Source organism: Carlito syrichta, unplaced genomic scaffold (genome assembly GCF_000164805.1).
Source record: "Carlito syrichta isolate Samal-C Ts95f unplaced genomic scaffold, Tarsius_syrichta-2.0.1 Scaffold303235, whole genome shotgun sequence".
Taxonomy (NCBI): Eukaryota; Metazoa; Chordata; class Mammalia; order Primates; family Tarsiidae; genus Carlito; species Carlito syrichta.
In genome coordinates this window covers 92,143-107,905 of record NW_007247331.1, presented here as the reverse complement: position 1 = coordinate 107,905, position 15,763 = coordinate 92,143, and the positions used below count along the sequence as shown (strand labels likewise).

The 15,763-nt window shown below is 46.4% G+C and overlaps 1 protein-coding gene across 1 annotated transcript in view; it reads right to left on the bottom strand.

Annotated features, from left to right (window-relative positions):
• The window catches only part of SLC37A3 (solute carrier family 37 member 3), a 57,371-nt gene extending 42,430 nt beyond the window's left edge, over positions 1-14,941 (bottom strand). The window contains exons 1-2 of the mRNA XM_008058165.2: positions 14,808-14,941; positions 1,662-1,824 (exon numbers count right to left, since the gene is read on the bottom strand). Of these exons, the coding sequence (XP_008056356.1) occupies positions 1,662-1,750 (89 nt within the window). The 5' untranslated portion in view covers positions 1,751-1,824; positions 14,808-14,941. The remainder of the gene's footprint in view (positions 1-1,661; positions 1,825-14,807) is intronic.
• Between the last annotated feature and the right edge of the window lie 822 nt (positions 14,942-15,763).

Below are 15,763 nucleotides of genomic sequence, written 5' to 3'. Positions count from 1 at the left end.
AGCCATTCAATAGCCTCTTCCTTGGGCCCTTGTCCTCTCCTCATCTTGATGCCTATCCCCCACCTCTCACAAGTAGATCACAGCCCTTTAACCAAGCATAAAACATTATCTACCAACTCCATCATCATTAGAAAACCGTCTTCCTAGTTTCTGCCTTAAAAAAATAAAAATGGCTAGAGGCAGTGGCTCATGCCTAAAATCCCAGCACTTTGGGAGGTTGAGATGAAAGGATTGCTTGAGCCCATGGGTTCAAGACCAGCCTGGGCAACTTGGCAAGATGCAAAATTAGCTGGCCATGGTGGCATGTGCCTGTAGTTCCAGCTATTTGGAAGGCTAAAGTGGAAGGATCGCCTGAGCCCAGCAAGTCGAGGATGCGGAGGCTGTGAGCATGCCACTGCACTCTAGCCTGGGTGACAGAGTGAGATTTTGACTCAAAATTTAAAAAATTTTAGGAAAAAAAAATAAAAACAGCCAGGCACAGTGGCTCACACCTGTAATCCCAGCACTTTGGAAGGCTGAGGCAGAAGGATTGCCTGAGCCCAGCAGATCGAGACTGCAGTGGCCATGAACATGCCACTGCACTCCAGCCTGGGCAAGAGAGTGAGATTCCTACTCCAAAAACAATAAACAAAAACATCATCATTTGTGGTGCCTTTAGTAAAAATTAATAATAAACAAAATCTGCTCAGCAGAAATATCAAGACAGCTGTGTAAAAGGGTTCCATATAATACACTCTGATACCCAGTGGCCTGATGAATGTTATATTACTAGAGAACCACCGAGGACTACAGAATCCACAGTCCAAAACCATAGATGTGGACAATCCAGCCATGCTGACTGTCAAGCAAGAGCTGCTAACACTCAGGGGTCTCACGGGAGTTAATAGAGCTAATTGCTTCATACCCATTTTACCACTCAAGGAAGCACAGGGCATTCCACGAATATGCATGTCCTTTGTTCTCAGGCTCCTGGTTTTAACAAATAGAGGACTTCATAACAGACTGGGGCTTCTCCAAACTGTTGGCATTTGAGCCAAAAAGGTCTTCGTTGTGGGGGTTGTCCTATGCATGGTAGGATGTTTAGCAGTATCTCTGGTCTCTACCACTAGATGCAAGTACAATTCCTCCTCCACACTGTGACAACTAAAAATATCTCCAGATACCACCAAATGTCTCTTGGAGGACAAAACAGTCCTTGAGAACTACTGTGATAGAGCTATCAAGAAGTACAACAGAAGGAATAACTAGTCTATTTCATCATTAGCCTATGCCAATCAGTGCATTAGACATCTGCCTGCAATATCTCCCTCAAAAGAAAGACAAAAAACAAAGCAAGAGAACAGTTTTTTGGTTTTTTTTGGAGTTGGGGTTCTTACTCTGTCACCCAGACTGGAGTGCAGTGGCATCACAGCTCACCATAGACTCCTGGCTTCAAGTGATCCTGCCATCTCAGTCTCCCAAGTAGCCAGGAGTACAGACATGCACCACCATGCCCAGCAAATTTTTTATTTTTAGTAGATAAGAGGTCTTGCTATATTGTCCAGGCTGAACTGGAACTCTGGAGCTCAAGTGATCCTCTCACCTCAGCCTCTCAAAGTGCTACGATTACAGGTGTGAGCCACTGCACCAGGCTAAGAGAATAGTTTTAGTAAACCACTTACCTGAAGAAGGTGAGCAGGAACACAACCACATGATGATGGCTGAACCGGGAAAACAGCGTCCCTCTCCCAAAAATATTTGGCCAGGCCATGTTCTTTCAGACCTTCCTTCTCACCTTTGATCCTTAAATTTGGAAAAATGAATGATTTACATCATTTCTTCTTTCTGGAAAGACAAAACACATCATTAACATTAATCAGAATTTACTGAGTACAGTGAGATGCACCTGTAGTCCCAGCTGCTCACTGGAAGTAGTGGAATGAAATGCCTATTAAACTTCAGAAATAAAAGTTTCAATCTCACTAGCAATATCAGAAATGCTAATTAAGGCCAAAAAAAGTTTGCATAATTAAAAAAGATTCTGTTCTTCAGGCACAATGACTCACACCTGTAATCCAAGCACTTTGGGAGGATGAGGAGAGAGGACTGTTTGAGCCCAGGGGTTCACGAGCCCTGGTCTTCTACAATAAATCAAAAAATTAGCTGAGTGTGATGGTACATGCCTGTAGTTACAGCTACTTGAAAGGCTGAGGCAGAAGGATCACCTGAGCCCAGAAGGTCGAGGCTGTGGTGGTCATGAGTGTGCCACTGCACTCCAGCCTGGGTGACAGAGTGAGACTCCAACTCAAAAAAACATATATATTATAGGAAAACAATCTAGCCAGGTTCATCAAAAGCTTTCAGCATAAAACTTCCATTTCCAGGGGTCTACTCCCTAAAAAATACAAAGGTAGTTTTCATAAAGTGTTGGAGGAACATTTGTATATTAAAGAAACAAACTCTGTGTCTGTCATAAACAAACAGGGAAAAAAGGCTGGACCACTCCTTAGCATCTCATCCCACTATTTCCATTGGCCTTGCGTCTGACTGTACTTTCTAAATGCTGCATCCATTCCTGACATCCAAGAACAATTAAGCACAGAGCAGGCCAGGCTTTGTGGCTCGGCCTGTAATCCCAGTACTTTAGGAGGCCGAGGTGAGTGGACTGCCTGAGCCCGCGGGTTCGAGACCCGCCCAGGCAACTTGGTGAGACCTCATCTCTACAATAAATCAAAAATTAGCCGGGAATGGTAGCACACGCCTGTAGTTCTGGCTACTTGAAAGGCTGAGGCAGGATCGCCAGAGCCCAGCAGGTCGAGGCTGCGGTGGCCGGGAGCGGCCACTGCACTCCAGTCTGGGCAACAGAGTGAGACTCCAACTCAAAAAAAAAAAAAAAAGAAAAGAAAAGCACAAAGCAAACATCTAAACTTCACATCTCTGGTTTCCACTACTGATGCAAGAAAAAAATATCCTAGTGTTGTCTGTGTGCCTGATTGTGCCAGCCAAGATTGAATAAAGGAACACAGAGAAAAGAGAAAAAAAAAACTTAATGTCTCCAGTTATGCAATAAAAAGAGAATAATTAAATAAATTACGGTATGTCCATATGGCTGAATAGTTTATAATTACTGCCAATAATTTTTTTTTTTTTTTGAGTCAGAGTCTCACTCTGTCGTCTAGGCTGGAATGTAGTGGCACACTCACAGCCACTGCAGTCTCGACCTGCTGGGCTCAGGCAATCCTTCTGCCATAGCCTACCAAGTAGCTGGAAGTACAGGCGTATGCCACCACACCTGGCTAATATTTTTTTATTTATTGCGGAGGTCTCGCAAAGTTGTCCAGACTGGTCTTGAACCCCTGGGCTCAGGCAATCCTCTCACCTCCACCTCCCAAAGTACTGGGATTACAGGCGTGAGCCACCATAACTGGCAAATTATTGTCAATAATTTAAAATTTTACTTTTATGACATGAAAAATTGTCATGGAAAAAAAGTACTGTAATTCAGCTACTTGGGAGGCTGAGGTTGAAGGATCGCCTGAGCCCAGCAGGTCAAGGCTGCAGTGGCTGTGAGCATACCACTGCACTCCAGCCTGGGTAACAGAGTGAGACTCCAACTCAAAAAAAAGATAGAAAAGTAGGACATGACTTATAAACATAATAACTCAACTCTGTTTAAATATTTACGAATAGCCGGGCTCAATGGCTCAGCCTGTAATCCCACGCCTTTGGGAGACCGAGATGAGAGAACTGTCTGACACCATGGGTTCGAGATTAGCCTGGGCAACTTGGTGACACCTTATCTCTACAATAAATCAAAAAATTAGCCGGGCATGGTAGCGCATGCCTGTAGTACCAGCTCTAGTATCACCAGAGTCCAGCAGGTAGAGGCTGCGGAGCCCAGCAGGTCAAGGCTGCGGAGCCCAGCAGGTCGAGGCTGCGGAGCCCAGCAGGTCGAGGCTGCGGAGCCCAGCAGGTCGAGCAGGTCGAGGCTGCGGAGCATGCCACTGCACTCCAGCCCAGGTGACAGAGTGAAACTCCAATTCCAAAAAAAAATTATAATCAAGGAGGAAAACATCCACAGCATTAGAAAAGTACTATAGCTTATATGTATGTCACAGGAAAAAAAAATCAACAAAATTGTATGACTTGTATGATAAATATATGACAGTAGTCAATGTAGTAGACAAACTCAGGAGATCCTAATACCAAAAAAAAAAAAAGAAAGAAAGAAAAAAGAAAAAAAAGACTCAGGGCTTTGCTTTCAGGTCTATGTTCCATGGACCCATTATACTACTTGTTTTCAATAGCCATGGCTCAGTAGGTGTACCAAAGCTTTAAAGCTGAGACCCAGCAGAAAGGCCATTCTTGCAATGTATGGATACAAGGAACAGCAATGAGGTGGTTACAGTTACATACACATGATAGTTGTTTCACTGACTAGCCTGGAACCTTTGGGCAAGTCACACTCTATGGATCACAGGTGGTCACTATAAATGACCTATCTCCTTTGAGAGTTATGAGGCTAAAACTGACAATATATGCAAGGTATGAAGATAATTAGTTTAGCCATTGACCTGCCCAGGATGAATCCCAAATCAGTAGACTGTAGCTAATTTCATTTTTAAATCATGCTTCCTGAAAAACATTAACAAAATTATGAGCCAAGTAAGACTATAAAATTCCACTTACAAAATGTCAAACTTTCTGTCTAGAATACCAGGAAGTTATAAAAACAAGAGCCACTTGTTTAGTGTAACTGCTAAATTTACCTCCATCCCAAAAATTAAACAAAAAATCCGGCAGTGCTTGGTGGCTCAGCCTGTAATCCCAGTGCTTTGGGAGGCCGAGGTGAGTTGGATTGCCTGAGCCCGGGGGTTCGAGACCCACCGGGGCAACTTGGCAAGACCTCATCTCTACAACAAATCAAAAATTAGCCAGGTGTGGTAGCGTGTGCCTAGTTCCAGCTACTTGGAAGGCTGAGGCAGAAGGATTGCCGGAGCCCAGCAGGTCGAGGCTGCAGTGACCGGGAGCGGCCTCTGTACTCCAGTCTGGGCTAAGGAGTGAGACTCCGACTCAAACAAACAAACAAACAAACAAACCAAGAAATCCAAAGTGAACTAAAAGCATGAACCAGAGCCATTATCATTGTAATTCTAGCATTTTGGGAGGTCAAGGCATAGGACTGATTGAGTCCAGGAGTTCAAGGCCAGCCTAGGAAACACAGCAAGACCTCGTCTCTACAAAAAAACCAAAAACTTAGCCAGGTGTGCTGGCATGTGCTTGTCATCCCAAATACTTGGAAAGCTCAGGCAGAAGGATCACCTGAACCCAGGAAGTGGTAAGTGGTGACTGTCAAAACACTGTACTCTAGGAAAGAACATGAGACATAAATTCAATAACTTATCAGGTAAGATAATATTGATAATTCCAAAAAGGCATGTTCAAACAGATTGGGATGACACTGCTTTGGCAATACAGTTGCATAATCCAGGACTATACAGTTATAGAAGCAGGAAATGACTACCAAGATATTCCAGACCATTTGGACTTAGGTTCTAAATAGACTGCCTTTTCCTAAGCTCCCGTGATAGGGGAGAAAAGGCTTAATGAGTACATCAGGAAATAATAGTCTTAATCATTCTCCTGTTGTGGGCAGAATGCCATTTAAGGTGAATACTATTATAACATTTGGTCCTATACAATTATAATAAGAATACCTTGCACATTTATCCTAGCTATCACAGAAGTCATATCCGATCATCCATGAGCTCAGGGGCCCTGCCGTGCACAGGAGACTTTGCCAAATCTGAGTCCATCAAGCACATCTTATTTTCTGAAGATCATTCTTTCCTGCTCTAAATACAGACTGAACAAATAACTAACATGTTTCTAAGTATATGCAAATGCTGTTATAATTAATAAAACCAAATTTCACTTCAGTGTTTCTGAGTTCACAGTACCTTGTCACACTTTCTTAGTCAGTAATTTTTTTTTAAGCCTTCAGCACCCAGTATTCCCAAGCAGCGTCCCACCCAAGTACTAGCCAGGCCCAAGCACACCTAGCTTCCACCAAGGTTAGATGAGATAGGCCGTATTCAGGGCGGTATGGCCATAGACTCAGTGAATACTGAATACATATCTATCATCTGATAGTTGATAACAATAAGAATTGGCTTTTTTTAACATTACAGTATTTATTTGACAAATAAAACTTGTATATATTTATGTACAACAGGATGTTTTAAAGAAACGTGGAATGGATCAAGTCAATTAGCCTATGTATTACTTCACATACTTATTTTTTGTAGTAAGAACACTTAGAGTGCTCTCTTAGTAATGTTCAAAATACAATACATTGCTATTAACAATAATCATCTGAGCTCACGGGTTCAAGACCCGCCTGGGGAACTTGGCGAGACCTCATCTCTACAATAAATCAAAAATTAGCTGGGCATGGTAGCACGCAACTGTAGTTTCAGCTACTTGGAAGGCTGAGGTGGATGGATCGCCAGAGCCCAGCGGGTCGAGGCTGCAGTGGCCGGGAGCATGTTACTGCACTCCAGTCTGGGCGACGGAGTGAGACTCCAACTTAAAAAAAAAAGTCATCAACACTGTATAATAGCTCTTGACCTTATACCCCTTCCCAACTGAAATTTTGTATCCTTTGACTGACATGTTCCCAACACTTTTAAGAATTATTTTAGCCAGGCATAGTGGCTCACACCTGTAATCCCAGCACTTTGGGAGGCAAAGACAAGAGGATTGCTTAAGACCAGAAGATCAAGACCAGCCTGGGCAACTTGGCGAGACCTCATCTCTACAATAAATTAAAAAACTGGCTGGGCGCAGTGGTACAAGCTTATAATCACAGTACTTTGGGAGGCCGAGGTAAGAGGACTGCCTGAGCCCAGGGGTTCAAGATCAGCCTAGGCAACTTGGTGAGATTCTGTCTTTATAATAAATCAAAAAATTAGCCAGGCATGTTTACTGACTACTTGGAAAGCTGAGGAGGAAGAACCACCAGAGCCCAGCAGGTCAACACTGGGGTGTCCATGAGCGTGCCACTGCATTCCAACCTGGGTAATGGAGTGAGACACCAACTCAAAAAAAAAAAGGGCTGGGCACGGTTGCTCATACCTATAATCCCAGCACTTTGGGAGGCCAAGGTGAGAGGATTGCCTAAGTCCATGGGTTCAAGACCAGCCTGGGCAACTTGGCAGGACCTCATATCTACAATAAATCAAAAAATTAGCCAGACACAGTGGCGCATGCCTGTGGTTCCAGCTACTTGGAAGGCTTAGGTGGAAGGATCACCTGAGCCCAGCAAGTCGAGGCTGTAGTGGCCGTGAGCATGCCACTGCACTCTAGTCTGGGCGACAAAGTGAAACTCTTGACTCAAAAAAAAAAAAGAAATCAAAAAATTAGTCAGGCGTGGTGGTACATGCCTGTAGTTCCAGCTACTTGAAAAGGCTGAGGTGGAAGGATCATCTGAGCCCAGCAGGTCAAGGCTGCGGTAGACGTGAGTGTGCCACTGCACTCCAGCCTGGGCGTAAGAGTGAGACTCCAACTCAAAAATAATAATAAATTAAATATATAAAAATAAGATTCTTGCCATCAAATGAGATCCAGAACCACTGACTCACCTTCTACTTTCCAAAGCAAGTTCACAATTACTAACTTCTGATATTTTAATGAAATTTTCTTCGGTCCTAGAAGACCACCCATTAAAAGTGTTTCTTTCAGCTGGGCTTGGTGGCTCAGCCTGTAATCCCAGCACTTTGGGAGGCTGAGGTGAGTGGATTGCCTGAGTCCACGGGTTCGAGACCCACCTGGGCAACTTGGCGAGACCTCATCTCTACAATAAATCAAAAATTAGCTGGGCGTGGTAGTGCACGCCTATAGTTCTAGCTACTTGGAAGGCTGAGGCAGAAGGATCACTGGAGTCCAGCAGGTCGAGGGTGTGGTGGCGTGGTGGCCAGGAGCGGCCACTGCACTCCAGTCTAGGAGACAGCGTGAGAATCCATCTCAAAAAAAAAAAAGTGGCACTTTCCAGAATAGAATACAATATTGTGTAATCACTGCTGAATAAAAAATGACTTTACACCAACATGTCCAGGTAGAAGGCATTGTTGCCCTATCAATGCTGCTTTAGGATATAAAATTTCCCTAACTAATATCTCACCTTCTATTGAGCTATATTTAGAGTCCATTTCAGGCCAAATACAGCAAAATGTTAAAGCAATCCTGTAGTAGTAACACCGGAAAAGTCTACAAAGTGGCGAGGGGAGAAATTAGTAGGGAAATGACATGTAAAGCCACCTCATGCCCTCTCTGCCCTCTATCTTGTCTGTCATATCTTCCCATACACTCCATCCCAATCCTTTGACCAAGCTTTCTGGAATCCTAGATATATGATGCATTAGTTCACTTTTCATTGCTATAAAACAGCAGTCCCCAACCTTTTTTGCCATCAGGGACCAGTTCTGTGGAAGACAATTTCTCCACGAATGGGGAGGGGTGGGGAGAAAGGGAGGATGGTCATCAGGCATTAGATTCTCACAAGGAGCATGCAACCAAGATCCCTCGCATGTACACAATAGAATTCCCATTCCTATGAGAACCCAATGCTGCTGCTGATCTGACAGTAGGTGGAACTCCACTTGCCCACCCCTTACCTGGCAGCCTGGTTCCAAACAGGCCACAAGCTGTTGCTGGTCAGTGGCCCAAGGGTTGGAAATCCCTGGTACAAAGGAATATCTGAAGCTGGGTAATTTACAAAGAAAAGAGATTTATTCAGCCCACAGCTCTGCATGGCACCAGCATCTGCTTCTGATGAGGCCTCAGGAAGCCTCCAATCAAGGTGAAAGGCAAAAGGGGAGTAGGCATGTCACACAGCAAGAGCAGAAGGGAGAGAAGGTGCCAGGTGCTTTTAAACAACCAGCTGTCAAGTGAACTCAGCACCTTAAGGAGGCACCAAGTCATTCATGAGAGATCTGCCCCCGTGACCCAAGCATCTCCCACTAAGCCCATCTCCAACACTGCGAAATGATCGTATTTCAACATAAAACATGGAAGAACAATATCCAAACTATATCATATAATTAGCAAACTAGATCCTTACTGGACACCTGGAGGTTTCCCTGATAACCACTATTCCCAAAGCCTCTCAAAAAGCAATTTTTTTCTCCCTAACCCACATGCCTCAAGGACACGAGGGACCTACAACCTCCTTGGTTCCCACAGTCATTTCCAAACCATCTTCCTACTTACAAGACCCCAGCTTCTTTCAAACTCTTGTCCTGGAACCTTACTGCCTGCTGCCCCTCATAGGTGTCACGGGCTGATCTCCCCACACTCCCCTTCCACCGTGTGTCAGGCCATGCACCCTCCCATCCCAGCAGCCAAGTGACAAGTTCATTCCCCAGCCTCTCAGTTACGGTTCTTTTCACTGCCCACCTCCCTCTCTATCCCCCAATAAAGACCCACTCAAGTCCACTACTCAGTCCGTGTCGTCACCTTCCAAAGGTGGATTTCCAACATCCTCTTTCCTTTCCCTGCAGATCACTCCCTTGAGAACCCCACATCCCAAAAGTCATTTGGCCTCAACCAGGTTCCCAATTTGATAACCTCATTCTTTCCTTATCCACACCCCACCCCTCATCTCCTTCTTTATCAGTTTAGAATCTATACTGACTTACCTGCCTCTGCCCTCCCCATTGCGTATGCCAAAGCAGCAGAGTTCTGCCAGAGAAAAATCACACAAGCAGGCTGGTTCCACTTTTTAGATTCAAAACCGCAAACCTCAAAGGGCATGCAACACTGCCCGGAAAGCCTACTACACTTCCCTAATCATTCTACTTTCTCAACCTCTTAAACAACTACTTCACACGTCTCTTTCAAACTTCCAGCATCCTTCATCCAGAACCATGACTTCATGCCAACGACTCCCAGATGCATGGCTCTAACTCAGACCCTCTAAGTTCCAAATGACCACTTGCTCCACCCCACGCCATCTCCACCCCCACCCCAATCCAAACTCTTCCATTTCTCCCTCAGAATCTCTCCCTCCCCCAGTCTTCCCACCTCAACAAAGGCACTGCCATTCCTCCCAGCCAACCAAGGTAACCAGGAGGTACCGTTTCTTTTCTCTCAGTTTTACCTCCAACCCCTTACTAAGCCCAGCCGTTTTCACTTACAAAACATCCTAAATCCCATTTCTCCTTCCCCACTGCCACCAATCCAAGATAAACCACCTCCCACCTGCCTACCTGGACTGCTTCTGTATAAAACCCTTTGCTGACTTCCCAAGACTCAGATGAAAATGGACTTTACCACAGCCTACAAAGCCTGTCTAACCCAGTCCTCTGCAGGCAGGTAGTACACTAAGGGGTCAGGAGCAGCGGGGCTGACAGCTGGGTTGGGGAAAGGAGGATACAGATGAAGACGGGCTGCCTAAGCTGATGACTGAATTGGAGTAGTTGGGTTTTAATCATTTCATGATTTTTCCATTAGTAACACATACGTAAGGTAAAAAATTCAAAAGATACAACTCCCTTTCCCGTCCTCAGTCCACCCTACCAGTTTCCTGTTCTCCTATCAGTTTCTTCCACATCCTTGCACAATCTGTACCTCTGCACACATTGCAGACAGAGCCCCGCACACTCACACATATACACACATGAGCACACAACACACACTATTTACAGTGCCTCTTTTTTTCTTCACTTAGAAATTGGAGACCCATCTGCATTGGCACCTCCAGGGCAGCTGCACTTTTTTCTGAACATGTGCATAGCCTTCCAGGACACGAACAAATCATTACTTAACCAGTTCCCCACAGGGCAGCTGGATGGTCCCCAGTCCTCTGCCAGGCCACAAGGTAAGGAGCCAGCCTTTCTAGTCTCCACCCATCTCCCTCCCAATTCTCCGCCATTCCCCTACATCCCCACACCGAATTCCTCTCCTGTCCCCTGGCCCACCAGCCCTCTCTTGCTTCCAGTCTTTGTGTCTGCAGTTCCATAGCAGAAATGCTGGCTCTTTGCAAATGCACCCCATGGAGTGGTCTGCCCTGACTCCCCTATCTAAAACAGCCTCCCTCAGCTACTACCTCTCATCTTTGTCTCTTTTCTTCAGAGTACTTCTCCCAGTATAAGTATCTGATTTAATTGCTTACATGTTTATTGTTTACCTGTAAACTCCATACAAGCAGTGGCTCTCTCTGTCCTAACTCCACAGCTATACTCCCAAGACTTAGCAAAGTATTTAAAATGTTTGAAAATGATTTTTTGAATGAATGAATGTGTTGACTGACTGATGGTGGAACAATGAATGCTTACAAGGTGCCAGGTCCCATGACAGGGACTTGTCACATTTAGTTCTCCCATTTTACATATGACAAGAGCAATGTTACAAAGTCATCTCTCCTGGAATGCACACTCAAACCCAGATCTGACTCGATATCCCAAGCTAGGCAGGGTGCAGTGGCTCAACTTGGCAAGACCTCATCTCCCAGCACTTTGGGAGGCTGAGGCGGGAAGATCACTTGAAGTCAGGGGTTCAAGACCAGCCTGAACAGCATACTGAGACATCTCTATAAAAAAAATTTTTTTTTTTAATTAGCCAGGCATGGGCATGGTAGCGCATGCCTGTAGTTCCAGCAAGTAAGGCTGAGGTGGAAGGATTGCCTGAGCTCAGTAGGTTGATGCTGGGGTGGCCATGAGTGTGCCACTGCACTCCAGCCTGGGCTACAGAGTGAGACTCCAACTCAAAAATAAAATAAAAATAAAATAAATTAGCCAGGCATGATGGTGTGTGCCTGTAGTTCCAACTACTTGGGAGGTTGAAGTAGGAGGATCGCTTGAGCCCAGAAGTTCAAGGTTGCCATGAGCTATGATTGTGCCAAACCCAGTCTGGGCCACAGAGCAAGAAGACCGTCTCAAAAAAAAAAGAAAGAAAAAGGTAAGAAAGAAAATATCCCAAGCCAGGCAAAACAGAGTTAATTAGAACTATCCCACCGTTAACTTAGAGGTATACATCCAGGATGGGAAAAAACCTACCTCATTGTAAGTGTGCTTCTCTTACACACTCAAAAGGGGCATTTGATAGGCTGTTACCTCACTCCCCAGGCTTCAATCTGCAAAGTAAAAAGATTATGTGTATTCAAACTACAAAAAGGTGGGTGGGCAAGTATATGAATAGTTGCATTCACCATTTTTACAGTACTATGGCTACTGTAATTTAGCATCCCAATGTTCAACACTTACACAAATATCTTTTTTATCCCACATTATCTTATTTGAAGCCCTTCACTTGTACCATATAAACCCTTTTTATTCAAAACTCAAGTCGTTCTGTAATTTTTCTCTCTTCTGAAACTGTCTCATTACCACACAAGTAAAGTACCTAGCATTTACCTGTAACATTCTCTCATCTTATTTCAGGATTCCCAAAAACACATTCTTCCTATCTATTTTTGAACATGTTCCAAAGACAACTAGTTTTTCAAGATAAAAATCTTTTGGCAGGGCAGTGGCTCACACCTATAATCCCAGCACTTTGGGAGACTGAGGCAAGAGGACTGCCTGAGCTCAGGGATTCAAGACCAGCCTGAGCAACATGGTGAGACCTCATCTCTACAATATATAAAAAAACACCGGGCTCGGTGGCTCAGACTGTAATCCCAGCACTTTGGGAGGCCAAGGTGAGTGGAATGCCTAAGCCCACGGGCTCGAGACTCACCCGGGCAACTTGGTGAGACCTCACCTCTACAATAAATCAAAAATTAGCCAGGCATAGTAGTGTACATCTGTAGTTCTGGCTACTTGGAAGGCTGAGGAGGAAGGATCGCCGCAGGCCAGCAGGGCGAGGCTGTGGTGACAGAGTGAGACTCCAATTAAAAAAAAAAAATTAGCCGGGCATGGTGGCACATGCCTGTGCTTCCAGCTACTTGGAATGCTGAGGCGGAAGGATCGCCTGAGCCTAGCAGGTCGAGGCTGTGGAGGCTGTGGTGGCTGTGAGCGTGCCACTGCACTCCAGCTTGGGAGACAGAGTGAGACTCCCACTCAAAAAAAAAAAAAAACAATCTCTCCTGGCTTGGTGCAGTGGCTCACACCTAATAATCCAGCAATTTGGGAGTCTGGGGGGAAGGATAGCTTGAGACCAGGAGTTGGAGACCAGTTCAGGCAACATACCAAGACTCTGTCTCTACAAAAATCAAAAACAAACAAAAAAAAAACTTTCCCTCTTCTAAACAAAGGATTCATAATCATGTCACTGCAGTGACATGTCGTTATCACTGATGAAAAGAAGCAAATCAGAACCTTAAACAACGAACAACACTCTTGATCCTGACACCAGGAGAGCAACCAGATATTGCACTGACTTTACTTTTATGCAGGTATTGTTTTGGGATCATTTTCCTATGCAGAGACTGGAAATCAAAGAGAAACAAGCATGGTGTAATTCAGGGAACAGCCAGGTGTGGACCTCAAAGAGGCATCAGAATTCTAGCTGGAATACAAGACCCTCAACTTATTTAACTTCTTTGGGCCTCAGTTTTCTCACGGAAAGAGTAAATGAGATCATTATATGGAGCTCTTAGTATACAGGAAATGTAGTATACAGGAAATATCCAACCTAGTATACAGCCTAGTGTACAGGAAACATCCAACAAGTTGAAAAGAACGAAGCCAGGCTCGGTGGCTCAGTCTGTAATCCCGCGCTTTGGGAGGCTGAGGTGAGTGGATTGCCTGAGCCCGCGGGTTCGAGACCCGCCTGGGCAACTTGACGAGACCTCACCTCTACAATAAATAAAAAAAAAATTAGCTGGGTGTGGTAGCGCGCGCCTGTAGCTCCAGCTACTTAGAAGGCTGAGGCGGAAGAATCGCCGGAGCCCAGCAGGTCGAGGCTGCGGTGGCCGGGAGCAGCAACTGCACTCCAGTCTGGGTGACAGAGTGAGACTCCGACTCAAAAAAAAAAGAAAGAAAGAAAAGAACGAATTTGGCCGGGCAAGGTGGCTCATGCCTATAATCCCAGCACTTTGGGAGGCCGAGGTGTTCCCTTCAACAAGCACGATTTTATAAAAATTTGTGTAAAGGTAAAAGAAAGCAGTGGACGTGGACAAAGAAGGCAGCAATTAAGAGTCAGACTGTGCTCACCCCAGGAGCTATTCTAATCCTCCTCCCTTTAAACTTTTCAGGGAAAGTTACCAAGAGATGGCCTACAATCCCGCATTTCAGGAAAACACCAAAAACCGCAGACACAGTTCCATAAACCCGGTCAAAACCCAAAACAAACAGAACACACTGCGAATAACAGCGAGGGAAAGACGAACAGGTAACGTGCCCAGATTCCTCTCCTGAGATCACGGTTTTGTTTCACCAAAAAGCCAAACCAATTACTCCACCAAGTTCACTCCCCCTCTCTGACCTCTGTACATCCTTTCCACAGGGGTTCCCTCCCTCGGGGAAAAGCATCCCCTCACCTGGCCTCCGCCACAAGCCCTTCGGCGGTGCAGTCAATATCCAGCAGTTTCAGGCGCGGGAGAGGGGCACAAAAGCGCGCCGCGTGGGCGGCGGGGTCTCCAGCGGGCCCTGCCCCTCCCCCGATCGCCTCCCCCGCGGTCCTCGCCGGCCGCTCCCAGACCTCGCAGCGCAGGGCGGCCACGCCGAGGACCGAGGCCCGGGGAGGGCTGGAGGGGAGCGAGCGACCGGTCGACCCTGCCCCGGCATCCCACTCTCCAGCTGCCACCACCGCGCCCTCCGCGTCGCGCCCCCGTCCCCCGGAAGCCCTCGGACCTGGCCCCGACTCCGCAAGGGTCTCTCGCGCACCCTAGACTCGCGGTGGTGGCCGCGTTCCAGGCTGCCGCTCCGCGCGTCGGGTCCGCTCCACCGCGCCGCTCGCCGCCCCCGGCGCCACCTCACCCAGGAGGCGCGGCCAGGGTTTCCGGGCGCTCACGTGATCCGCCCGTCGCGGAGCATGCTGGGAGTTGTAGTCCCACGCCGCGGCTTCACCTGCGAGCCACGAAGCCACGCCCAGCGCTGGGCGGGGAAGGCAGGACCTGGGAAGGCTGCGGGAAGCGCCGGCTGAAGTGTCTGCGGAGAGAGGGAGAGGGAAGGCTTGACGCAGAGAGCTGGTGAAGAGATAATTTTTTTTTTTTTCAAAAAAGCGTTGTTCTGTTGTTGTTTTTTAATAGAAAGTCACGTGCTAAGTATGCTGCTGACTGCTCACCTGCCTAAACTCTAGGTGTTGTTAAATTAATCCAGGCAGGGATCCGTGGCTCACGCCTTTAATCCCAGCACTTTGGGAGGCCAAGACGAGAGGATTGCTTGAGCCAAGGAGCTCGAGAGCAGACTGGGCAACAAAGTGAGACCCCGTCTATATTATTTTAAACAATTTTTTTTTTTTTTTTTTTTAGTCAGAGTCTTACTCTTTCGCCCAGGCTGGAATGCAGTGGCACGCTCAGGGCCGCCGCAGCCTCGCAAGCTGGGCTCAGGCGAGCCTTCTGCCTCAGTCTTCCAAATAGCTGGAACTGCAGGCGTGCGCCACCACGCCCCAGCTAATTTTTTTATTTATTGTAGAGACAAGGTCTCACCATGCTGCTCAGGCTGGTCTGAAACCCCTGAGCTCAGGCAATCCTTTCGCCTCCACCTTCCAAACAGGAGGGATTACAGGCGTGAGCCACCACGCACGGCTTTTAATTTTTTTTTGAGTTGGAGTCTCACTCGATCACCCAGACTGGAGTGCAGTGGCCGCTTCCAGCCACCGCAGCCTCGACCTGCTGGAC